The 25,249-nt window shown below is 37.5% G+C and overlaps 1 protein-coding gene across 1 annotated transcript in view; it reads left to right on the top strand.

The window, feature by feature from the left end:
* APPBP2 (amyloid beta precursor protein binding protein 2) overlaps positions 1-23,409 on the top strand; it is a 49,322-nt gene extending 25,913 nt beyond the window's left edge. Inside the window, exons 5-13 of the mRNA XM_029927697.1 lie at positions 3,931-4,099; positions 8,560-8,649; positions 10,423-10,490; positions 10,571-10,676; positions 11,369-11,493; positions 14,290-14,375; positions 16,397-16,587; positions 17,620-17,785; positions 18,846-23,409. Coding sequence (XP_029783557.1) covers positions 3,931-4,099; positions 8,560-8,649; positions 10,423-10,490; positions 10,571-10,676; positions 11,369-11,493; positions 14,290-14,375; positions 16,397-16,587; positions 17,620-17,785; positions 18,846-19,099 — 1,255 coding nt within the window. The 3' untranslated portion in view covers positions 19,100-23,409. The remainder of the gene's footprint in view (positions 1-3,930; positions 4,100-8,559; positions 8,650-10,422; positions 10,491-10,570; positions 10,677-11,368; positions 11,494-14,289; positions 14,376-16,396; positions 16,588-17,619; positions 17,786-18,845) is intronic.
* Positions 23,410-25,249: the final 1,840 nt, after the last annotated feature.

Below are 25,249 nucleotides of genomic sequence, written 5' to 3'. Positions count from 1 at the left end.
GGCTGGTGGCTACCAGATTCAGCAGAGCAGAGATAGGACATTTCAAGAAATTCTATTAACGTTATTCTAGAGTATAAATCAGATCTCACTATTACAGCCCAAACTCCTTACCCTGACCCAGCAAGGACCTATTAAATCTTTTTAATCTCTGCTTTTTTATTCTCTCTCTTTTTTAAAATTTATAATGTTTTATTTATTTTTGACAGAGACAAAGCATGAGCCAGGGGAGGGGCAGAGAGACACAGAATCCAAAGAAGGCTCTAGGCTCTGATCTGTCAGCACAGATCCTAAAATGGGGCTCAAACCCATGGACCGTGAAGTCATGATCTGAGCCAAAGTTGGACGCTCAATTGACTGAGCCACCCAGACGCCCCCCTCTCTTTTTTTGTTTATTCTGAGGGGTGGGGGAGAGAGAGAGAGAGAGAGCAGGAGGGGCAGAGAGAAAGGGGAAAGAGAATGCTAAGCAGCCTCCACGCTTTCAGCACAGAGTCCCACTCAGGGCTTGATCTTTCAAACTGAGATATGACCTGAGCTGAGATCGAGTTGGACACTTAGCCAGCTGAGCCACCCAGACACCCTTGCTTTCTCATCTCTTTTTACATAATCCTTTATTCATAATACCTCAGACATGTTGAGCTCCTGTCTGTTCTTTGATTATGCCAGATATATTTTTCTCTTTCTCAGGGCCTGCACTTGTTATTCCTTCTGTTTGAAACATGCTGCCTCACAGACCTTCACTTGATTGTTTCTTCATCATTTAGGTGTCAACTCAGATGTTACCTTCTCAAGAGAATTCTTCCCTATCTACCCTCCTTTAAGTTCTAATCATGGGGCACCTGGCTGGGCTCAGTCAGTAGAGCATGACTCTTGATCTTAGGGTTGTGAGTTGGAGCCCCACATTGGATGTGGAGATTTCTTGTTTTGTTTGATCTTGAGAGAGAGAGAGAGAGAGAGAGAGAGAGAGAGAGAGAGAGTGTGTGTGTGTGTGTGTGTGTGTGTGTGTGTGTGTGTGTGTGAGAGAGCAGGGAAGGGGCAGAGATAGAAGGAGAGAGAATTCCAAGTAGAGCCCGACATGAGGCTCGAACTCACGAACTACGAGATCATGACCTGTGCTGAAATCAGATCCCCAACCAACTGAGCTTCCCAGACACCTAGGTGTGTAGAGATTTCTTAATATATGTATTTTTTTTTAATTTGAGAGAGAGAGAGCGGGGAGAGGAGAGAGGTGGCAGGGTAGAAACTGAGAGAGAATCTCAGGCAGGCTCCATGCTGAAAGTAGGCTCAATCCCATGACCGTGGAATCATGATCTGAAATGAAATCAGGAGTTGGTTACTTAACTGATTGAACCACCCAGATGCCCCAAAAATAAAATCTTAAAAAAGAAGCTCCTGAAAGTATTACCCTATTTTTATAAGATTCATACCATTTAGGGGCGCCTGGGTGGCTCAGTCAGTTAAGCGTCCGGCTTCGGCTCAGGTCATGATCTCACATTCGTGGGTTCGAGCCCTGCGTCAGGCTCTCTGCTGACAGCTAGCTCAGAGCCTGGAGCTTGCTTCGGATTCTGTGTCTCCCTCTCTCTCTGACCCTCTCCTGTTCCCATTGTCTCTCTCTGTCTCTCAAAAATAAATAAAGAACATAAAAAAAAGATTCATACCATTTATATTTTTTTAAGTTTATTTTTTTATTTTGAGGGAGAAAAGCAGAGAGAGGGAGAGAGGGAATCCTAACCAGAGAGTCTGATGCAAGGCTTGAATGAACTCTTAGAACCTTGAGATCATGACCTGAGCTGAAATCAAGAATTGGATGTCTGACTGACTGAGCCACCCAGGCACCGTGCATTTATTTTTTTAATGAAAGTCCTACTTTTTGGTGTGTTTGTCTACCTATCCTATACTCTTCCCCCTAGAGTTAAACTTCTTAGGGTCTTTCTTACCACTCTATCCCTTTCACTTAGAAAAATGACTGACACATAATAGGTGTTCAGTCGATAATTGACTATAAGAGTCTCTCAAAACTTTATCATCTGGGGGTGCCTGGGTGGCTCAGTCGGTTAAGCCTCCGGCTTCAGCTCAGGTCAGATCTCACGGTCGTGGGTTCGAGCCCCGCATCGGGCTCTGTGCTGACAGCTAGCTCAGAGCCTGGAGCCTGCTTCCAGTTCTGTGTCTCCTTCTCTCTCTGCCCCTCCCCCTCTCATGCTCTGTCTCTCTCAGTATCAAAAATAAATAAAAAAAAAAAAATTAAAAAAAAAACTTTATCATCTGAACTACCATATTTCTTTTTCTAGTAATCTTTTACTAGATTTCAGTTCTATTTTCCTGTGTGTGGTTTCCATTGTGACAGAGATGATTGCAAACTCTTTGGCCATTAGATCAGCAATTTGGCAGTTAAGTGACATTCTCTCTTTGTTCTAAAGCAGTACACTTACTTTAGCATTAAAAATTTTCTGTATACCAGAGTGCATGGGTGACTCAGTTAATTAAGTGTCTGACTTCACTTGGGTCATAATCTTGCATTCCGTGGGTTTGAGCCCTGTGTTGGGCTCTCTGCTGTCAGCACAGAGCCTGAAGCCTGCTTCAGATCCTCTGTTCTCCCTCTCTGTCCCTTCCCCACTCATCTTCTCTCTTTCTCTCAAAAAATAAAACATTAAAAAAAATTTTATTTGAAATGTATACCAAAACATGCATTTTTTTTCTTTTACATTTCTGCTTAAAAATATAAATCCATTCAATTCACCATTATACAAAAGCCTGAAAATTACTATACTTATTTCTGCTTTAAGTTGAAATTTGGTGTTACAAAAAATTCAGAATTTTGGTTAACCTTAGTAATATTATTTTGCTTAAGAGTTTTTAGTCCTTCCTAAAAGTAGGTAACTGTATAGAGAATGTCAGAAGGATGCACACTGGCTTTGTATAGTATTTACCACCTTATTGAGTTATTTTTGGTTCATTTGAAATTATTCCGTCTGTTTTCGCTAACTGTACAAAGAAATGATAGAGATTAGAAGATTGTTAGATGTTTCCCATTGTGGGTCATTGATCTTTCTTTCATTTTTGGTGTAGATAGAAAAAATAAATATCTTTTTTAATATTCCTGAAGAATCCTTCCCAGATTCTCCGTACTTGGTTCCTTTTAAATGATTTTTATACCCTCGTTCCCTCTCAGAACTGAGCAGTTTCAGAATATTGTAGTGGCATGATACATGGACATAAAATTCTAGCTAGCATTGTACCAGATACATAAATAATATGTCAGGTCCCCACCGATCTGTCCTGCACAGTCTGTACAGATGTATAGTCTGTTGGTATCACAGTCTGACCTAATTCATTTTGCTGCTTTTACATATCGTTAGATAGAGTACATGGATTTTCAGTTACTTTGTGTAAGAACTCTGTATTTTTCCACCATAGAAGATAAAGGTTATAAAAGAAATAGGTGACAATACCACTATTTTCAGTCAACTTACCTTACTGGAAAAATGAGCATTTATGAAGTTACGTGAGATAAAGTATTGCACAAATAAACTAGACGAAAAAGAATGGAAAGTAATGATAGGTAATAGTATTTCATGTTGATCTTAGTTTTTCATTGTTTTCCAATTTTTTTTTATAATGAGACTGCATTACTTTTGGATTTGGAACAAAAAGAGTTAAGGGTTAGATGTAGCACATACTGAGTGCACAAAGTATGCAAAATAAAGAAGAAAAAGAATCAGAGTTGGGTGAGATTAATCATGGATAGTTCTCTGGGAAGAGGCAACTCTCTGTGTGCTTTAGTCCGTCGTGATTTGGGCCAGACAGTTATTTCCAATGCTCTGTACTTCTTGCATCTAGTTTCCTTAACTCATTTGAGTAGTGCGAAGTAGTGATCTGTGAGAGGACCCTGCCAGAAATGCCAAAAATAGAGGAATGTTATTTCTGCTTTTGCAGGTTGCTTCATGTGCGAAATGGAAACTGCAAGTATCACTTGGGTGAAGAAACGTTTAAGTTAGCTCAGACATATATGGATAAACTCTCAAAACATGGCCAGCAAGCAAACAAAGCTGCACTGTATGGAGAACTGTGTGCACTACTGTTTGCAAAAAGTCACTATGATGAGGTGAGTGTTTTGAAGTGCATTTCATTGTGATCAGCAAGTGGCTATAAACAGGATAAAATCAAAAGAGATAAACAAAAAAGAACAAACTAGTAGTTATGGGGGGGCGTGTGTGGCAAAATAGGTGAAGGATATTAAGAGGTACAAACCATCCAGTTACAAAATAAATAAGTCATGGGACTGTAGTCAGTAATACTGTAATAATTAATGGTGACAGATGGAACTACACTTATTGTAAACATATAATAATGCATAAAATTGCCAAATCACATTATAACCTGAAGCCACTCTAATATTGCATATCAGCTATACTTCAGAGTAAAAATAAGGATGGGGGTGGCTGGCTGGCTCAGTTGGTAGAGCATACAACTCTTGATCTCAGGATTGTGAGGTTGAGTGCCACGTTGGGTGTAGAGATTACCTAAAAAAATAAAATTTCTTTAAAAAATAAAAAGAATAAAAATTTTTAAAGGATAAATCATAGTCTTGTATTTGTCTTAATCATATTTTTACATTACAGATTTACTTAAAGCAGTACACATTTGTAATGGAGTATTTAAAATGAGACAAAAAGAGTACTCTGGGAGGTGTATTTTAAACATACACATGTATGATTTAGTATGATTTATGGCCTTTTTAAAAAAATTTGACCAAATATTATCGCTATCTAAATTATTTTGATGGGCATGCTCTGTCAAATGAACCTGTAATAGATGCTTTTTTATTGGATGTGCAGCTCTGGGTGAATTCTCATAACTTGAAGGCACTCATTTATAGGGGAAGCTAGATTTCATTTATTATACCTTATTGCATTGTTTTTCTCCTTCCTCAGCCTTATAAGAAAGATACCTTTTCTTCTGCCTCTTTATTATTACATTAATGCTTCAGTGCTGAGGACTGTGTAGTTGAGAAGTGATCCGTGTCCTTTACTTGGTTGCTTTATTTATGGAAGGATATCATTATTATTTTATGCTGCCACATAGCTGTCATTTAGCTTTCATGTTTTATAATTCTCCTATGTTGATTTTTGCCCCATTAAATCTTCCATATTTTCCATGAAGGAAAATTACAATTAGAGATAAAGCTAGAAAATTCTAGAATGATTATACAGTGATGTATTATATAGGATTATACAGCAGTATACAGGATGATGCTCTTTGTATCCATGCAAGAAGACCTCAAACCCACCTGTAAAAATCTAAAGCCTTTATCAACATGACTGCAATTTCTTCAGGGGGTTATATGTTTTCCTGGTTACATTTGATGATGAATCCTCTTCCGTTGATAGATTGTTTTGCTGCCCCTTGTGTATAATGATTGTTCCATAGCTTCTCAACCCAGATATAGAACTTGGCAGTTTTCTTTTCTTTTCACCCACCAAGAACAAAGAACCCCATTCACAGAAGGCCTTTGTGTAGATAGCAGACTTTACTGGAAATGAGAGAGAGATCTCTAACAACAGTTAGAGTATTAGAAATGCCTACGTTCAGGGGCACCCAGGTGGCTCATTTGGTTAAGCATCCAACTCATGATCTCAGCTCAGGTCTTTATTTTTTATTTTTTTAAGTTTATTTATTTTGAGAGAGAGAGAGTGTATGTGCACATGTGCTCCTACAAGTGGGGGAGGGCCAGAGAGGGGGAGAAAGAGAATCCCAAGCAGGCTGCATGCCTAGCCCAGAGGCCAACATAGGGCTCCATCTCACCCACCCTGAGATCATGACCTCAGTCAGCCAAAATCAGGAGTCTGATGCTTAACCAACTAAGCCACCCAGGCACCCCCTCAGCTCAGGTCTTGATCTCAGGGTCATGAATGTGTTGCAAGCTGGGCATGAAGCCTACTTAAAAAAAAAAAAAAAAAGAAGACGGGGCGCCTGGGTGACTCAGTTGGTTAAGCATCCAGCATGGACTCAGGTCATGATTTCACGGTTCATGAGTTCAAACACAATGCCAGGCTCTATGCTGATAGCTCAGAGCCTGAGGCTGGCTGGCTTCAGATTCTGTGCCTCCCTCTCTTTCTGCTTCTCTCACTTTCCGTCTCTCCCTCTCTTAAAAAAATGAGTAGACATTTTTTAGAAATTAAGAAACAAAAAGAGATACCCACTTCTAAGTTCTTCAGGTGCTTGCCATTCTTTGCTTCATACCCAGTTCCACCAATATCTTACTATGTCCAGACCCACCAGTATATTCAGTATATTCAGTGGAACAAAAATGCATTTTATTTATCAGTTTCCACTTTCTTTACTAGGCAGTTACTGTTTAATTGGCAGTTATTTTCTGTCTACATTTAGATTAGGAAGTTATACTGTTATCTATTCATAATCTTTGCAACGCTCAGCACATTCATGAGGAATGTTTAAAGCTATACATGTTTCTTGAAGAATTTTGGTAGTTTTTTTTTTTTTAAGTAAGCTCTGTGGCCAGTGTGGGGCTTGAACTCATCACCCCAAAATCAAGAGTCACATGCTCTACCAACTGAGCCAGCCAGGCACCCCAGATAGCTTATTCTTTTAAATATAGGTAAGTTTGTCGTTGATAACTACAGAAAAGTATGCAAATACTGAGGGTATAGTTTAATGAATTAACATATTTTTTTAATTTTTTAATTAAAAAATTTTTTTTAATGTTTTTTATTTATTTTTGAGAGACAGAGAGAGACAGTGCGAGGCAGGGGAGTGTCAGAGAGAGAGGGAAACACAGAATCAGAAGCAGGCTCCAGGCTCTGAGCTAGCTGTCAGCACAGAGCCTGATGCAGAGCTCAAACCTATGAACCATGAGATCATGACCTGAGCTGAAGCCAGATGCTTAACCGACTGAGTCACCCAGGCACCCCTAATTTTTTAATTTTTATTTTTGAGAGACAGAGCAAGCAGGGGAGGGTCAGAGAGAGAGGGAAATACAAAATCCGAAGACAGACTTCAGGCTCTTGAGCTAGCTGTCAGCACAGAGCCCAACGCTGGGCTCGAACCCACAAACCACGAGATCATGACCTGAGCCGAAGTTGGATGCTTAACCAACTGAGCCACCCAGGCGCCCCAAATTATCATCATATTTTGATATTAGCATGGCCTCAACTATGCTGAGGTAATATAAGCCCCAAAATAGCAGTGACATGGAAAAATAAGTGTTTCTTGCTCATGCTGCATCTTGTTGGGATGCTTATGGCTCTGTTTAACATTCTGTTTATATTTTGATCAATACCATGTGGTGAGCATCCTCTAACTAGAACATTACAAACCTTAGAGCAGAGGCAAAAATATCATGAGGAAGTATTATTTACTCTTAGAGTTTTTTCCCAGAAATGACACTTCTCATATTTTAATTAGTTTTCCAGCTAGCCAAAGGAAATCAGATGACCGTGATCATCTTTAAAAAGTAGAAGGGAACTATATCCTTCCCCAAAGAGGAGCAGTAAATGTTTTAATTTTTTTAAGTTTATTTATTTTAAGAGACAGAGCTGATGAGTGGCAGAGAGAAGGGGAGAGAGATTCCCAGGCAGGCTTCATGCTGTCAGCGCGGAGCCTGATGTAGAGCTCGAACTCACAAACCATGAGATGACCTGAGCCGAAACCAAGAGTGAGACACTTAACTGACTGAGCCACCCAGGCACCCCAGGAGCAATAAGTATTTTAAAGGAGCATTACAGTCCACTACAGTTTGAAGGATTTTAACTTACTGCTCTGGAACAACATGTACTTATTCAGTGTCTTAACAAACAGGTTTTTTTGGCCTTAATCGCATACATTTCATTTTTATATAAAAATTTCTTCTGAATCTTTTAGGTGGAGTGGAAGAGAAGGAAGCTTGCAAAGGGAATCTTTTCTTCCACTGAGCACTGGGACATATGTTTTATTTCCCAGTAGATACCTAGGCGTTAGCACGTTGCCTGGCATTAAACTTCTCTGCACCTCATTTTCCCATAATAGTTTGCATCTCATAGGGCTGTTGTGTCAGTTAAATGTGTTAATACACATAAAGTGTTTAGGACAGTAGCTCTTACGAAGTAAGCGCTCAACTAAACAGGTAATTAAGATAGAAAATAATAACCATTACCTTAGGAAAAGAAAGTATAGGAAGCCTATTCTGTAGCCTGAAAGACAAGTTAGGTGGGTTTAACTTAACTAACCTGGTTAACTTAAGGAAAGGGGAGTGTATACAAGGCAGAGGGAACAGGATCTGCAAAGGCTTGTGGACAAGAGAGAAGCTGCCTCTGGTTTCTTCCATGTCACTTATTCAGAGAGAAATTAACTAACTTACACTTTCAAGAAAACTTAGTCTCAGAAAATTTTAAGTGTAAATTACTTTGTGTTCCTAAACACACTTCTCACTTAAAATACTTTAAGTGAACAATACTTGTGTGTGTGTTCTTATTCAGGTACTTGAAAGCTTAGGAGAGAGATACATAATCATTTCATTAAATACTGTCAATTTGATTCATCAGTTTTTGTTCTGTAAATATTTTTTAGGCTTATAAATGGTGCATTGAGGCAATGAAAGAAATCACAGTGGGCTTACCAGTCAAAGTTGTGGTGGATGTTTTAAGACAAGCTTCTAAGGTGAGTATAATGTTAAAATTACTAATGAATTATAGGATTTAGCAAGCTTTAAATTTGTTTTAAGTAACTTGTTACTAACAAGTTAGGTTTTATGTACTCCATGGACCAACAAGGTCTAGTTTCTAAGTTTCTGTGCTCACTTTTAGAAATCTGGTGTCTAAAATTATGCTATGTATAGAATTGAGCTAATTTTCCTATATCCAGGAAACCCATGGAAAAAATTCATTTTGATAATACAACTCACTGAAGTACAGATTGAAACATTATTTTGGTGCTATTCTAACTTGAGTTTGCTTTTCTTCTTTTTCTTTTATGTTTATTTTTGAGAGAGAGAGAGAGAGAGAATGAGAACATGAGAGGGGGAGGGGCAGAGAAAGAGAGGGAGAGAATCCGAAACTGGCTTTGTGCTGTGAGCGCCGAGCCAGACATGGGGCTCAAACTCAGAAGCCGTGAGATGTGACCTCAGCCGGAGTCAGATGCTTAACTGCAGGTGCCTCAAGTTTGCTTTTGTTTCTCTTAGTCTTTCCAGCAACCTGAATTCCTTAGGCCGCAATTGTACGGACTTCGGTCAGTTTTCTTCTCAAGACTAGCCTAGTATTTTAAATCTTTGAGTGGTAGTATCACAGTGTCACAGCTTTCTGTACTTGACCTGCTTAGTAGTACTTGCTTGATGTGTTTCCTTTCGTTTCTTCTTAATCTACAAATAAATGCATTAACTCTTTGAAGCCATTTATTAATATTTTAAAATTACTGTTTTGGTGCACTTAAATTTTAAAGCATTGATGTACTTTTAATTGTATTCTTTCTACACAGAGGTTTTTCAACTTTGAATATTCCATTTTGGTTGGTTTTAATTATGGAAATTTCAGTTAGAAGAAAGATTCTAAAGTTATAATTTAGAAGAGTCTAAGACTTTTGTGAAACTTGTTAAATAAGTCATTTTAGACAAGTAAGAGGGATATTTTTAATTAATTTAAAACATTGGATATACAATTAATGTTAAGACAATTTAATATGCACAAGATTTAGAAGTGTCTAGGTGGCTCATTCGATTAAGTATCTACTCTTGGTTTTGGCTCAGGTCATGATCTCGTGGCTCGTGAGTTCCCCGCACTGGGCTCTGAGCTGGCGTCGCAGAACCTGCCTGGGATCCTCTTTCTGCTCCTCCCCTGCTCATCTTCCCTCCCTGTCCCTGTCCCTGTCCCTCTCCCTCTCTCTCCCTCTCTCAAAATAAATAAGTAAACTTCATATATGTGCAAGATTTATATTTCTGTATGCAGATAATATTTATAGTTTGAGAACTATTGGCTATTTTATGAATCAAAATATTTTAAGAATAAGAAAACTTGAAATTCTGTGCATTTTTAAATTAACAGATGAAAATTACAAGGTACTTAAGACACTCTAGAACTGAAATAAATAAAAGCCGCTTAGAAAATACTATATTGAACCCTCCCCCCACTTACTTATTATGTAATCTGGAAGAATGGGAGTATACCAGCTTTGTAAGGTAACTTTGTTATAACAGGTTTATATTGGGCATGACTGTCAAAATTTTTAACTTTATAATTTCCCAGAAGATGTACAGATCTGTTTGTAATAGAATTTTCAAGTACTTGGAAGAGAAGAAATTACAAATAGAACACTTTTATGTATGTTTGAAGATGCTTTTTTTCTTTTGACCAATATAGTCTGACTATATAATATGTACTTATTTTAGCACTCTAATTAACCATTTGAGAATTATTTAACAATCTTTCACTTTATCCTTAGGCTTGTGTTGTAAAACGTGAATTTAAGAAGGCAGAACAGCTAATTAAACATGCAGTGTATCTGGCACGGTAGGTGATTGTTAATAAAAATATCATTTCAAATGGTCTCTCTTTGCTTTCTATCCTAATAGTTTTATATCTTTTTATAGGGATCATTTTGGATCCAAACACCCAAAATACTCTGATACACTGTTAGATTATGGATTCTACTTACTCAATGTAGATAACATCTGTCAGTCTGTTGCAATTTATCAGGTATGTTAACAGTTACACTTTTTTCTTTAAACTGAATTGACTTGCTGACCTGTATTTGTTTGTGATATATAACCTGCTTTCTAAAAACAGCTCTTTCTGAGCGTCTCCTCGAATATGGTAAATCATTGTACTGAGTGGTATCTGGAAGGATTAAAAGAAGTGTTTTGGGAGTTAAAGAGAACTGTCCAGGAGAAGAATTGTTGGCTTGTGGGCTCGTTTTTAAGAGTGCGTTTCCATTTTGCCCATGTGGTTGACATGTCTTCGTTGTCGATTCTGTACTGTCAGTGTAGTTCTCCTTGCATTCGTAATGGCATCGAGAGGTAATAACAATTCTTTTAGGTCTTATATTAGTCATTCTGAGGTAAATGTGTTATGCCATCACTCTAGACAAGGCATTCTTGATTTTATAGTTTGCTTTTGAAGAACATAGAGAAAAACACTGATGTGATGTCTGGACATATGAATGATTTTTATTATGACGCCATTGCCATTTAAGTTAGATTCAGTCTTCCGAAAATCCGGCCTTATAAGTGATTTTTTTTTCCCTTCTCTTGTGATTTAAATACAGCAGGACTTTTGCTTCAAAACTGATGAGATTGTGTATAGAATATAAATTTAAATTACTAAAATGCTTAATATTACTGCGTAGTGTTTTCTGAGCATTTATAGTGTTACTTTCATCACTGTTTCAGGCAGCCCTTGACATTCGGCAGTCAGTGTTTGGTGGCAAAAATATCCATGTAGCAACAGCTCATGAAGACTTGGCTTATTCTTCTTACGTTCACCAGTACAGCTCTGGGAAATTTGACAATGCACTGTAAGTTTCACGTTCCTTTTCACTGAGAGATTAAATGCTGTTGTTGTTTTATTTTTCCTAATCCTTTATGTGTCTTAACAAGATGCCTAAAATGTTCTTGAAGTCATCCAAAATTGTACCAATTTTTAAGCCATTCACTTAGATTTTATGCAGTTTAATTTGGGACTTCTATATCTTCATGTAGAAAATGGCTTATCTTTTGAATGCTTTTAATAATCTAGTAGCTCTGTCTAAATGACAGACTTAGAAACATTTTGCTCAAAACATGCAGAAATACTGAATAAAAAATAACAATCATCTTTTTAAATGCGTAACTGAGCTTAAAAAGGAGAGAGAGGAAATCCCCAAGGGCCAGTCATGGACTAAAATCCAATAGGGTGGACATGAACTTGGTATAACTGCCCTGGGGTGATGAGAAAGCTTAGAAGTTTCTGTGCCCTTGGTTTGACAACAGTCCTGGATTCAAGAGGCATTTAACCCACAGGAAGCTGTGAGTTAGAACTGACACACTCCTATCAGGCCAAGATCAAGGTTGCACCCACCGGGAAAAAAAGGGTAGATTGGGAGGGAAAAAATGTCCCATTGGCAAGAAAGAGGACAAGGAAACTTGTTCATCTTAGGTTGGGCTCTCAGTTGAACAAAAAAGGAGCTCACAGCAGAATTTTGAACTGTCATGCATTCAAGAAACACAAACTGAGGAAAACATTTAAAAAGCACGTTAGGACTGCTAGTTCTCCTAAAATGCCTTTTGGGAGAGAATGTAAAGCTCTTGGAAATGATTAATTCTCAGCCAGAATCATACAGATTTTCCATAGATCTAGCTTTACACTAAGAACAACTCACCATAAAAATATTTCAAAGTAGGGGTGCCTGGATGGCTCAGTCACTTAAGATCTATCTTGATTTCGGCTCGGGTCATGATCTCACAGTTTGTGAGTTTGCATCAGGCTCCATCCTGACAGCATGGAGCTGCTTGGGATTCTCCGTAACTCTCTCTTTGTCACTCTCTCTCAAAATAAATAAGCTTAAAAAATATATATTTCAAAATAAACTAGGGAAACATTTCTTCTATTAGTGGGAATCAGCAGATACAATGAACAGGACTCTAACCCAAACAGTATCAGCTAACAAAATTTTTTCGTTGATATTATAAAGTAAATATTCTTAAGTGATTAAATATATAAAATGGGTTAGCAAACTATGGTCTATGGGGCAAATAGTTTTATTGGAAGATAGCAGTACTCTTTCACGCGTATATTGTCTGTGGCTTTCATGTCACATCAGGAGAATTCTGAGTAGTGGGCACAGAGCATATGGCCCCACAAGACCTAAAATATTTATTATCTGGCCCTTTACAGAATAAATTTGGTGACCCTGATGTAAAAGAAGGAATCAGTAATATTTTGGAGGGCCCAAAAAGGTGAAAAAAGGGCAGATTTTAAAATAAAACAATTGATAGATGCTACAACCTGAATGAACCTTGAAAACATTTTGTTAATTGAAAAGCCAGTCACAAAGGACCACATATTGTATGATTCCATTTATATGAGATGTTCAGAATAGGCATATCTGTAAGAGACAGAAAGTAAATTGGTGGTTGCCTAGGACTGATAGGGTTGGAAGAAAGTCAAGAGAGAAAATGAACCGAGGGTTGAAGGGGGTGGGGAGGTGGTAGTGATGGAGGAGGGCACTTGTGGGGAAGAGCACTGGGTGTTGTATGGAAACCAATTTGATTATAAACTATTAAAAAAAATAAAAAATAAAAGAAATTAAAGAAATTAAAAAAATAAAACCTTAAAAAAGAAACTTTTTTTGGTTTTGCTTTTTTAATGTTTATTTATTTTGAGAGAATGCACATGTGCGGCACATGAGTCGAGGAGGGGCACAGAGAGAGGAAGAGAGAGAATCCCAAGCAGCCTCTGTGCGGTCAGTGCACAGTCCTCTACAGGCTTCAGTCTCGTGAACCGTGAGATCGTGACCTGAGCTGAAGTCAGGAGTCAGATGCTTAACCAACTGAGCCACCCAGGTGCCCTGCCCCCCACCCCACCAGGCACCCCATGTCAGAGTTTCTTATTAGGGTCATGAAAATGTTCTGAAGTTGCTTGTAGGGATGAGTGCACAACTGTGAATATACTAAAAACCACTGGATTTGTACATTTTAATGGGTGAATCGGATGGTATGAATCATAGTTCAATAAGAGCTATTCAAAAAAAATGAAATGTAACAGCTAGAATTAGAAAATAGTCATTGACATTAAAACTCAGACAAGTTAAACAGCACGTCGGACACAACAAAAAGAGACGATTGGTGAATTGAAAGACAGATATGACAATTAATACCTGGCAGATGGGGATAGAAGACTTGGAATTATCTGGTAGATAAAATAGGCAGATAACTTACCTTCCATTTGGTAGAGGGGCCATAAACCAGACACATCAGATGAGAATACATGCTATATGAAGAAGAATAAAATAAACTAAGTAAAGAGCTATAGTAAAAAATTTTTAGGACTTTTGTACAGGCTTGTCTGGAAAGGCTTTTTATTGAAGAGTGAGCCATGGGTGGGTATTCAGGGGCAGAGTATTCCAGAGAGACAGTGAAGCAAGTGCAAGATCCTACACGAGAGCATGCTTTTGCATGTTCAGAAAACTGTGATGCCTGTGTGTACAAAAACCAGTATTACCACAGACAGTTTTAGAAATTCCATCAGTATTATATTATAAATTGTGATTTGAAAATTGTGTTGTAATTATTTATAACTAAAAAATGCCAGAATATATCTGTCTGTATTGCAGATTTCATGCAGAAAGAGCTATTGGTATCATTACCCACATTCTACCTGAAGATCATCTTCTTTTGGCTTCTTCAAAGAGAGTGAAAGGTACTCTTTGCAATTTGTCTCCAATAAATGTGTGTGTGTGTGTGTGTGTGTGTGTGTGTGTGTGTGTTTTAGATTTCTTTTGCTCTCAATGGTAATAGATGTCTAGTCTCATATTTTTTTAATGATATATGGTATAAAACAAGGCTGTTTATCTACTTGGGTAGTAGCATAAGAGTGGACTATATCCGCATATAGCCAGGTCACTGATTTAATGTGTCTCCCTACAGCTCTACTTAAGCATTTCCAGTGGTTCGTAACTTATATGATATTGTTAATAAACCAGAATATCTTCGTCTCTTTTTCCTTCCTCCTTCCCTCCCTCCCCCTCCCCCCTCCTTTTCCGCTCTGTCATGCCTTCATTCATTTCATTTGAGAGGAGGATGAAAGAATAGCACATGATTACACAGTAACATGGATAGCAGACTGACGATGAGTTTTTACATACCTAAGCTTTATAGTGCAGGATTTTGAAACTCAGCTTTATATCAGGTTACCCTTAATGTTGCAGGACTCTTATTAAATACCACTTTCTTCTCTTTTATTTTTTTTTTAATGTTGATTTATTTTTGCGGTGGGGGGGTGGGGGCAGAGAGAGAGAGAGAAGGAGACAGAAGCCAAAGCAGGCTCCAGGCTCTGAGCTGTCAGCACAGAGCCCGACACAGGGCTCAAACTCACTAGCCATGAGATGATGACCTGAGCGGCAGTTCAACACTTAACCTACTGAGCCACCAGGTGCCCTGACTCTTTTCTCTTCTTATTCTCACTTTTCTTCTAATCACTACCAAATCCCTTTCATTTAAAGCATTTATTTTGCCAGCATGATTAGGTCACTCGTGTAATGCCATGTATATTGGAGAAGTTTTACCTTAATTCTGGAACTGGTTCTTTTTTCTCTCTAGGTTTGCATTTTTAAGTAATACATATTTGATGTAAAAATTAAAAGTTAGAGAAAAGAAAAAATAATAAATTAAGTCACTTGAAATCCCACCAATCCAGATTCACCATTTTGGTGAATATTTTTTACACTATTTTTCTCCAAATAATGAAATGAATGAACTTTTTAAGTTATATTATACTTTTTCCCTTTATACATTGTGAACATGTTTTCATTGCAGTACATGTGGATATATATTCTTTTCTAATGTTTTTAACTTCACCTCTATTATTTGACCTTTATATTGTTTTTAATCTTTTGTTCTTTAAAAATGATACAGTGGGAGTACCTCAGTGGTTCAGTCAACTAAGCATCCGACTTTCGCTTGCTCATGATCTCACGGTTCGTGAGTTCATGCCCCACTCTGGGATTCTATGCTGACAACTCAGAGCCTGGAACCTGCTTCAGATTCTGTGTCCCTGTCTCTCTCTGCCCTTCCCCGGCTTACATAGTGTCTGTCTGTCTGTCTCTTTCAAAAATAAACATTAAAAAAATTTTTAATGCTACAATGAAACTAACCACCTTTTCCATTTGTGCATGTGGACAATTTTCCTAGAAATAAAATTACCTCATAAAAGAATATGTATTTTTAAGACTTTAAATGGAATTTGAAAGTCTCATATGTGACTTTGAGTGGCACTGTCTTCTTGCCTGATTTAGTAGAAGGAAACCAGTTCTTTGAGTCGTATTTGGTTAAAGGTTATATTTTATAAAGTTTGGTTTCAGAATGTTCAACAGTACTTAGGTACTCTTTGACACAGTTTCATAACTTTAAAAATTTTGCCTTTTCCTTCTTGTCTTAGATTGCTTAACATAAGAAATTTATATCAGCAAAATATAATACTCTAGTAAAGCAGAAATTAATGCTGCAAAATACTTGATGTGTACCATTGTTTTTCTTAAATTTGAAATTCATTATACTATGCAAAATAGAATGACCCCCCCAAAGTATGTTTTTTCATTAAGGTGGAATATTTTTATCTTTCCTAGTTCTAAACCATACCACAAACATTTATTGAAATCATATGCTCTGATTAGCTTTAATAGATGGTTTTATTTATGCTAATTTTATTGCTTTCTTAATCAGCTCTTATTTTAGAAGAGATTGCAATTGACTGTCATAATAAAGAAACTGAACAGAGGCTGCTTCAGGAAGCTCATGATTTACACCTGTCTTCACTCCAACTAGCTAAAAAAGCTTTTGGGGAATTTAATGTACAGACTGCAAAACACTATGGAAACCTTGGAAGACTTTACCAGTCAATGAGAAAATTTAAGGTAGAAGCCTGTGTTACTGTATTTTTCTCTTACTAAATAAAATTTTAGGTAATAAAGTCCAGTCTTAAATAACAAACCTTAAATAATACATCTTAAGTAATCTTAACTATTGAAGTGTACATTTATTGGGGCTCCTGGGTGGCTCAGTCAGTTAAGCATCCAACTTTGGCTCAGATCATGATCTCAAGGCTCATAAGTTCAAGCCCTGCGTCAGGCTGTGTCCTGACAGCTTGGAGTCTGGAGCCTGCTTCAGATTCTGTCTCCCTCTCTCTCTGACCCTCCCCTACTCATACTCTGTCTCTCTCTGTCTCTCAAATATCAATAAACATTAAAAATTGCTTTTAAATAACAGAGTGTACGTTTATTTTACTTCTACTTTATTGCATGAAAGAATTGAGAAAATAGCTAGTATAAAACAACAGAGTCAAAATGTAAGTAAAATTCAAAATCCAGACCAGGGAAAAATAAATATATCAAAAACCATAAAAGCTATTATGGTTATTATAGTTAGACTTAAAACATAGCCGTTAGCGGTGCATCTGGCTGGTTTACAAGAAATATCTGATTCTACAGGTATTATATAATTAGAATGGTAAACATTTACTTAATTGGTTCTCTCTTAGAATTTTGGATTATAAATTCTTAACTACGTGTACTCCTAAGTAAATGAATATACTATAGTATAGGGTTTCTTAATAAGGTTCAATTAAATTTGGGAACATGCTAACAAATAATTTTCATTTTAAAAGATTTTAATGGTAATTTCTTCTAACAATTTTTTATTATCCGGACAAGCTTTCTCATCCTTTTTGGCATAGGACACTATTACTGTCATCACGTGTGTGCATAACTTCCCAAACCACTAATGCTTCACATAGGCAACCTTTGGTTTAACATAGTATGTTCTCTGATCTGATTATCTTTATGCCATCCATGTCTTTGGCGTTTAGAATAATCTTGCTCATTGGGCAAGAATTACTAACATAAGAACGAATATAATCTAATGGCTAATACAGCTTCATTATTTTTCAGGAAGCTGAAGAAATGCACATCAAAGCGATTCAGATTAAAGAGCAACTTCTTGGTCAAGAAGATTATGAAGTAGCCCTTTCAGTGGGACATCTGGCCTCTTTATACAATTATGACATGAATCAGTATGAAAATGCTGAGAAACTTTATTTGCGATCTATAGCAATTGGTAGGTTATTTTAAAATTTTCTTAGTCAACTGATTAGAAATCAACATGTCTTAGATATTGGGTGGGGAAGTATAATTACGAAGACTTCAGTGATTTTAGAACTGCTAAGGGTGTCCAGAAGCCACTCAAAGATCATCTGAAACATTTTGCTAAAGGTGATTTTATTATGTCGAAGCCGTAGTAAGAAATATAACAGTTTAGGCAGAGTGTCAAGGATAGGCAAAAGCAGTTATTCTAAACTTATTTGTGTAATCACTGCTCCCTGCACCTCCCTTCTCCTGACTTTAACATCAAAGATCAGGTTTACCTGAATTTGATAAAGTAGAATCATACAATGTATATTTTTATGTGTCTGGTTTCTTTTGGTGAACATGAGATGTGAAATACATCTGCATTATTCCATTAAACTGTGGCTTATTAATTTTCAGTGCTATATAATGTTTTATTGGATTAGTGTATCATTATTTATCCATTCTGCCGTTAATGGGTATTCAGAACATTTGGATTGTTTCCATTTCAGGGCTGTTCAAGGTCCTGTGGCCATCATCTAAAGTGCCTGTTAAAATTCTTCCCTGTTTTTGGGGTGCTTGGATGGTTCAGTCAGTAGAGCATGTAACTCTGGATCTCAGGGTCACTAGTTTGAGCCCTACATGGGGGTAGAGGTTACTTAAAAATTTTTTTTCCCTATTTTTATATTGAATTGTCATTCCTTATTTGTTTATAGAAAGTCTTTATATACTGTGAATGCAGCAAGCCCTTTGTTACATGTGTTGTAGGTAGATAACTCTCACTCTGTTGCCTGTTTCTAAATGGTGCCTTTTAAAGAATAGAAGTTCCTAATTCTAATGTAACCGAATATATTTATCTTGTCTCTGGGTACCCAGTCTCATTAGTTTCTCATTTATCCTAAGGAAAAAACCAAGCCACCTTATTTAAAGAATTGAACTTGTGTTGTCTTTTAAGAACCTCTTATTGCTTCATTATTTGAGCTTTCTTTTTTTTCTTCTTCTTGTGTGTGTGTGTGTGTGTGTGTGTGTGTGTGTGTGTGTGTTACTTTCAGGGAAGAAACTGTTTGGTGAAGGCTACAGTGGACTAGAATATGACTACCGAGGTCTCATTAAACTTTACAACTCCATTGGAAATTATGAGAAAGTCTTTGAATATCACAACGTTCTGTCTAACTGGAACCGATTGCGAGATCGTCAGTATTCAGTGACCGATGCTCTTGAAGACGTCAATACCAGCCCCCAGTCCACTGAGGAAGTGGTACAGTCCTTCCTGATTTCTCAGAATGTGGAGGGACCGAGCTGCTGAGGGAGCACCTCAGTTAACTAATTTACCTTTTCCCAGATTCCGGGGAATTCATACTGTGAAATCAAAACCATGTTGTTTTTTGGGGCTGGAATTTGCATTGAAACACTGGTCCAGTCCATTGACCCTTTTTGGGTGACCCCTATCTTGCAGAGTGTCCGTAGGAATAAGCATATATTCAGTTATATTCAGCATGTACCGCATGTGTAAGTAGTCTGGCCCATATTTTCAACCTAGTAGAACAAACAACAGAAATCTTTTTTTTTTTTTTCATTTAAAAAAATAATTCATTTTGCAGAAAGCCTGAAAAGAACCCCTAAATAAAACTATTTAAGAGTTTAAAAGAGTTGCATTCTTATTACGTAAGGATGATTTTAACAACTTTTTAACATAATTCTTCCTTGTGGAGGTATTCAATACTGTATTGTAAAGAAATTTTATGGGGAAAATCTTTCTATGCAGTATGGAAAAGTTAATACAGTGCTGACAGAAGAGGGACATCCTGACTTAGGTGTGGCCACCTTACCCGGAGAAGTGGATGCAACCACTCCAGAGCTCTCTTACGAGGGAAGGACTGTCAGATTCATTTGAACTGGACCAGTGTTGATCTGTAAGTCCTAGAAAAGCTGACAGACCAGCACTTTTATTAATCCTTTGGTTGTTTGGGGGTTTTTTGGTACAACAATGCAAGATGCTCTGAAAGCATTTGCTGACAGGACCAGGAAGACCTAAAAAGGACCAGCCTGATGTGGAAAGGGGTTATTTGGACCAGAGGCTTTAGGTTATTATTTTAGCCCCTGCATATACTTTTATCAGTAGAATGTTTCATTTAGATAAATAATGAAAAGTAATAATGCAAAACTTATATTCATGTAATTAGATACCAGACTTGGAAATTTGGCAATTTCAGTGGCATATCTTTTGTCAGTACGCACAGATGGCAGTGCCATAAGCAAGTGTAGAAATACCTGCCGCAGCCAAACCCTCATTTTAAATGTTACCCTAATAATCAGAGCAATTAATAAGGATATTGGCTAAGAGTCGTGAAATAATAGCTCATGTCTCAGTGAAAATTTTAGGTCACTGTATGGTTTGTGGGGATTCATGGAAAAATGAATGCCCAAAAGAAGCGATTCTTCTGAAGGTTGTTTTTTTGGTTGTTGTTTTTTTTTTTTTTTTTTTTGGTAATAATAATACAGCTGGGTCATTTTATTTGAAATTCAAGACTCAAATGTAAAGATCTCCTAATTATGTATCTATTTCACTAACTTGTCTTCCTGTTGGGTTTTAATTTGTAAAATTTTAACCCAGTTGGGTTATTTAATGTTGAGGTAATTAATATTCAAATTTGGGAAGTTGTGACATGTAGTGACTCAAGAAACAAAAGGTCTTTTGCTGTTATCTTAGTTCTTATTATAGTGGCCTGTTGGGTGCCTCTGTAGTTAAGAATCACGGGTTTCCCCCCCTATTTTCAGGGGTTCATGACTTGGCTGTTAGAGATGTTGCTCTTGGCTAATGCTTGGAGTAGTTCCTGGATGAGTGAATGTATGTTGAGTTTTGGTCTTCTAATAATGCACATTGGGGTTGGAGGGGGGAAGAAATCTAAACTGTCTGCCACATTGAGTACAGAAAAATTAATTGGAGATTTCAGATGAATTTGATTTTAAACACTTTTTTTAATTTCCCAAATCGAACCTTGTTTAAAATTATTATTTATGGTCTTGTTAGTTATGAGCCAGTGTTTTTAAGTCCCCAGGAAGGGATTGACTGGGGGGAGGTACCTAAGAGGTGAAACAAACCCGGACCCTAGGATTTTAACTATGATTTCAAAGCCCGGATTCATTCCTCAAGTTGAATTATTTTCTTTCTAATTTTGAAAGGAGCACATGGGCGCACTGGCGCCCCCAGCTCGTTGCCGTCTGGTGCCAAGAGGCGCCTCTTTGTTAATCACCAAATAGTCTGTGGCCAAGGACTGCTAGTTTTAAGTTACTCAGCTCCATCCTCATGGGCCTGTATATTTAATGCCTCCAAAGATATTTTCAGGATAGGCTTTGTATACTTTTGTTGGTTATTAGAGTCCTGTGGTATGTTTGTGGTATAGGAATGTCATGGTAAATTGTTTTTCAATAAATACTTTGAAACTTCCGTTTCCATATGAAGTTCTTTTGTTTAATCTGTATTTTTTGGTTTTGTGCACATACAGCATTTCCTGTGATAAAATCAAGCAGATGATTTAAGGCCTCATCCTCTCATAATTCAGTTTGAGCTTAGCTTAGCTCACATTCAGTGGCAAAGCAACATGACATTTAGAAGCCTAACTAAGATCACAGGGTAATAATGTGAAGTGGCAGCCAGTTTTTCTAAAAAAAAGTTGATAGTGTCCCTTTATTACCACACCTTTAATGTAGTTTTCTGTAAATCTGTTTGACTTAATGCAAACACTGTAGGTTGAGGAAAGAGATTGCCAGTTTGTTAATGATCTAACAATATGTTGTTAATTCTGGTTCTAATGAAGAATAATACCGTACTGATTTTAAGTGTGGGATTTATCCTTTTCCTAGGGATGTTTAGGGTAAGTTAGAGAGGTGAATGTCACCATGATTTATGGGGTTAAAAAGAATCTCAAAGAAAGAAAATAAAATTTACCTCAATAAAACCAATAACTTGCACAAGCTTTTCACATAGAGTGGGCTTGGGTGTAAGGAAGCCTAAACAAACTTATAGGTTTTTCTGAAAGTTCAGCAAAATAATAAAGGGCCTTTGGTCTCATTCTTCCCTGACTTTCATTTCTTCTGTCTTACCCAGTCTTCTCCTAAAGTTTGGTGCTATTCAAGTTGGGCGCATCGGGGGCTCTGCAGACACTCGTGTGCTGCAGGCGGTCGGTCACTCCAGCATCCAGTGTAACAGAACGGATTGGGTTTTTTAGAACAGCGTGTGTAAGGGTTCCCAAAGCTGACTTTGCCCAAAGCTTTAGGGCCTCTGTTGTCCTCAGAGCTCTGTTGCTGCATGGTTAAAAACAAACTCTCCACAGCTTTCTAGTAACGTTTGTGCAGTGTGTGCTTGTTGGTGAAAATAAAGGATTTGACAAAGGCCTATGTTCCCAGCCTGTTTGGGAAGAGTTCACAATGTTGTGAAAATTAAGTCCCGAGGCTGCAATCTTATCAATAATGGAGTGCCGCTTGGCAGCTCCTTACATGCAAACAGAACGCTGAACAGTAAACACCCCGAAAACACAGCTGAAGCTTCTGGCTGTACTTTATGAACTGAAACAGCAGTTTGCTTAGTAGCAGGTATTCTTAACTGCCACTTGGTTTTATTTTTTCCCCAGAATTTGTAGCCTTGTTGCTTGCAAACTGTTCCTTTTCTGGATGGCAGAGTTACTACTGGAAAAATACTTATTTATATAAGTATAGACTTTTTTAAGAAGTTTATTTTTGTTTTAAAAATTAATGTATATACTTCACCTCTTGGCTTTGGAGGACCTCAGTTCTTGCTAGGAAAAAGAAAAATTTTTTAACCTGACATTTGGATTACTATCCAGCTTGAACACTAGTAGTTGTATTGTCCACAAATCTCAGGAATGTGTTAGGCAGAAAACTGGTTTTACCCTGTTGGTGATCTGAAGGAATGTGCTTTAGGAGTTATTAAATAATACTATTCTTTAATTGCAATCCTAGGTATCTATAGCATGAGTGGCCTTAGTGAGTTTGTTGAAGTGCACATTTTTTTCAAAAGTAAAATTTAAGATTAAAAATATATGCTATATATAGATATCTAGCAAACCTGGTTTGTGGTGCACAAGTTAAGTGTTGGATCACTAAATAACTTGCAGGTACCATTTGTGTAACATTACTCATTTCTGTATATTCCTTTTATGGAAAGCTATGTTGCCACGGTAACTAAAACTTTTCAATTTAGTTCTACTTTTATGATGTGAATGAATGCTACATTTTATTAAATATTACCAAGTCAGTACTATTTTTATACTTTATTAAGCAACAGGGGATTTTAGTTTAGTAGACTCAAAAGCTCTTAATGAAACAAATTACTAACAATTCTTTACATGAAAATCCCCACGAATAGTGCCACAGTAATTTCTATAGAAATATCTAGGGTCATTAATAGATTTTTTAAGACAATTCTTCATTGTGTCAGAATGACCTTTCATATCATCCTTAACACAGACTTGTAGTGCCACCATTTGTAACCAATGAACCATACTAAGTATGTTTGTAACCAGCATTGTGATCTATTCTGTACTGTATTGCTAAAAATGAATTACTGATCTAATAAATACAGTGTTCCTGCATTCAGAGCGTATCTGTTTCCAATTTAGTTGTGATCACTTTTGGTCGGGACTTGGGATTCTTACGGCAGCCTGTTTTTATTAGAGAATAGTGTGAGAGAAGCTGTTGGAACCAGAACAAAAGTGCTCTTTCTTGTTCAAGAAAAATAAGGCATGTGGCAGAGAAGACCCTTGGTAGCAGCATCTGGAGAAGACAAAGCAGTACATTAATGCAGGAGGCTTTCAGTCTTCACGAAAGCAACTACACCATTTCCCCTGGTCCTCTCTCGCTGAAGCTGTAGGCGGGTGAGGAGCACTGGTGGAATTCTGCTGGCAATAGTGGAGAAAACCCTGGATTTGGGTTTCAGTCCAGCCCTGCCTCTGAGCAGGAAGAATCTGAGATGTGTCATTATGAGCTCTTTGTGTTTCATTTCTTCGGATGAATGGGCGGAGGGGGAAATAGGTCTTTTAAAAAATCTGCTATGAAACAACATGGATCCTAAGCACTGAGAACATCTAGTACAGGAAATGACGCCAAATTTTAAATTCCTATTAAGAAGATTAACATTTAGACAATTCCACCTTTACTTGCAATAGCACTGTTTTTATCTTGCCTGCCACCTTCAGTGATACTGATTTTTTAAATTTTTTCTTTGGGGCGCCCAAGTGGCTCAGTCGGTTAAGCACCTGACTTCAGCTCAGGTCATGATCTCGCAGTTAGTGGGTTTGAGCCTGGCATCGGACTCTGCTCAAAGCTCAGAGCCTGGAGCCTGTTTCAGATTCTGTATCTCCTTCTCTCTGCCCCTCCCCCATTCATTCTCTCTCTCTCTCTCTCTCTCTCTCTCTCTCTCTCTCTCTCTCTCTCTCTCCCCCCTCTCTCAAAAATAAAAAAACTACAAAAATTTTAAAAATTAATAACATTAAAAAATTTTTTTAATAAAATTTTTCCTATTACATTCCATGACTTTGAACATGCCATTCTCTCTTTTGTATGGAATGCCATCTTCTGCCTAAACTTTTATTCATCTGTTGACCTCAAAGGACAAGGAAGCCTTCCCTGAAAGTTTGAGTTGCCTGTTCTTGGTACTTAGCAGCATTTTATTTAAAGCTTTGCTAAAGCCATTATCATATGATCATGTAAGTCAAGAATTAAAACTTCCCAGTTTAGGGGCACCTGGGTGGCTCAGTTGGTTAAGTGTCTGGCTTTGACTCAGGTCATGATCTCACGGTTCATGGGTTCAAGCCCCACGTCGGGCTCTGTGCTGACAGCTCAGAGCCTGGAGCCGGCTTCAGACTCTCCCCTGCTCCCCTGCTGTCTCTGTCTCAAAAAAAAACCAACAACTTCCCTGTTAATAAACATTGTTGGTTTGTGCATTTTACAAATTTAACATAGAGTTTACTCCTTAATAGATAATCTTTTTTTTTAGAGATTTTTTTTTTTTTTGAGAGAGGGTGCAAGTGAGGGGCAGGTAGTGGGGGTGGGAATATCCTAAGCAGGAGTTTAAGATCAACATGATGCTCAATCCCACAACCCTGGGATCATGACCTGAGCTGAAATCAAGGGTTGGACACTCAACTGACTGAGCCACCCGGGTGCCCCTGACATATTTATGATTCTAAGTGTGTTAGCAAGCCACACCCACTTCCAGACATTTATTTCTGTAGTTTGAAAATTCAAGGCAAATTCAAACTCATCAGTATATATATCCAAAGTATATAAAGAACTTACACAACTCAGTACTAAAAAGCAATCCAATTAAAAAATGGATAGATGACCGATACTTCTTCAAAGAATACCTACAGATGGCTAATAGACCCCTGAAAAGATGTTCAACATTAACTCATCATCAGGGAAATGCAAATCAAAA

This window comes from Suricata suricatta, chromosome 17, assembly GCF_006229205.1.
Source record: "Suricata suricatta isolate VVHF042 chromosome 17, meerkat_22Aug2017_6uvM2_HiC, whole genome shotgun sequence".
Lineage (NCBI taxonomy): Eukaryota > Metazoa > Chordata > Mammalia > Carnivora > Herpestidae > Suricata > Suricata suricatta.
Note: the sequence above shows the minus strand (reverse complement) of the source record. Positions and strands in the feature narration are given on the sequence as shown.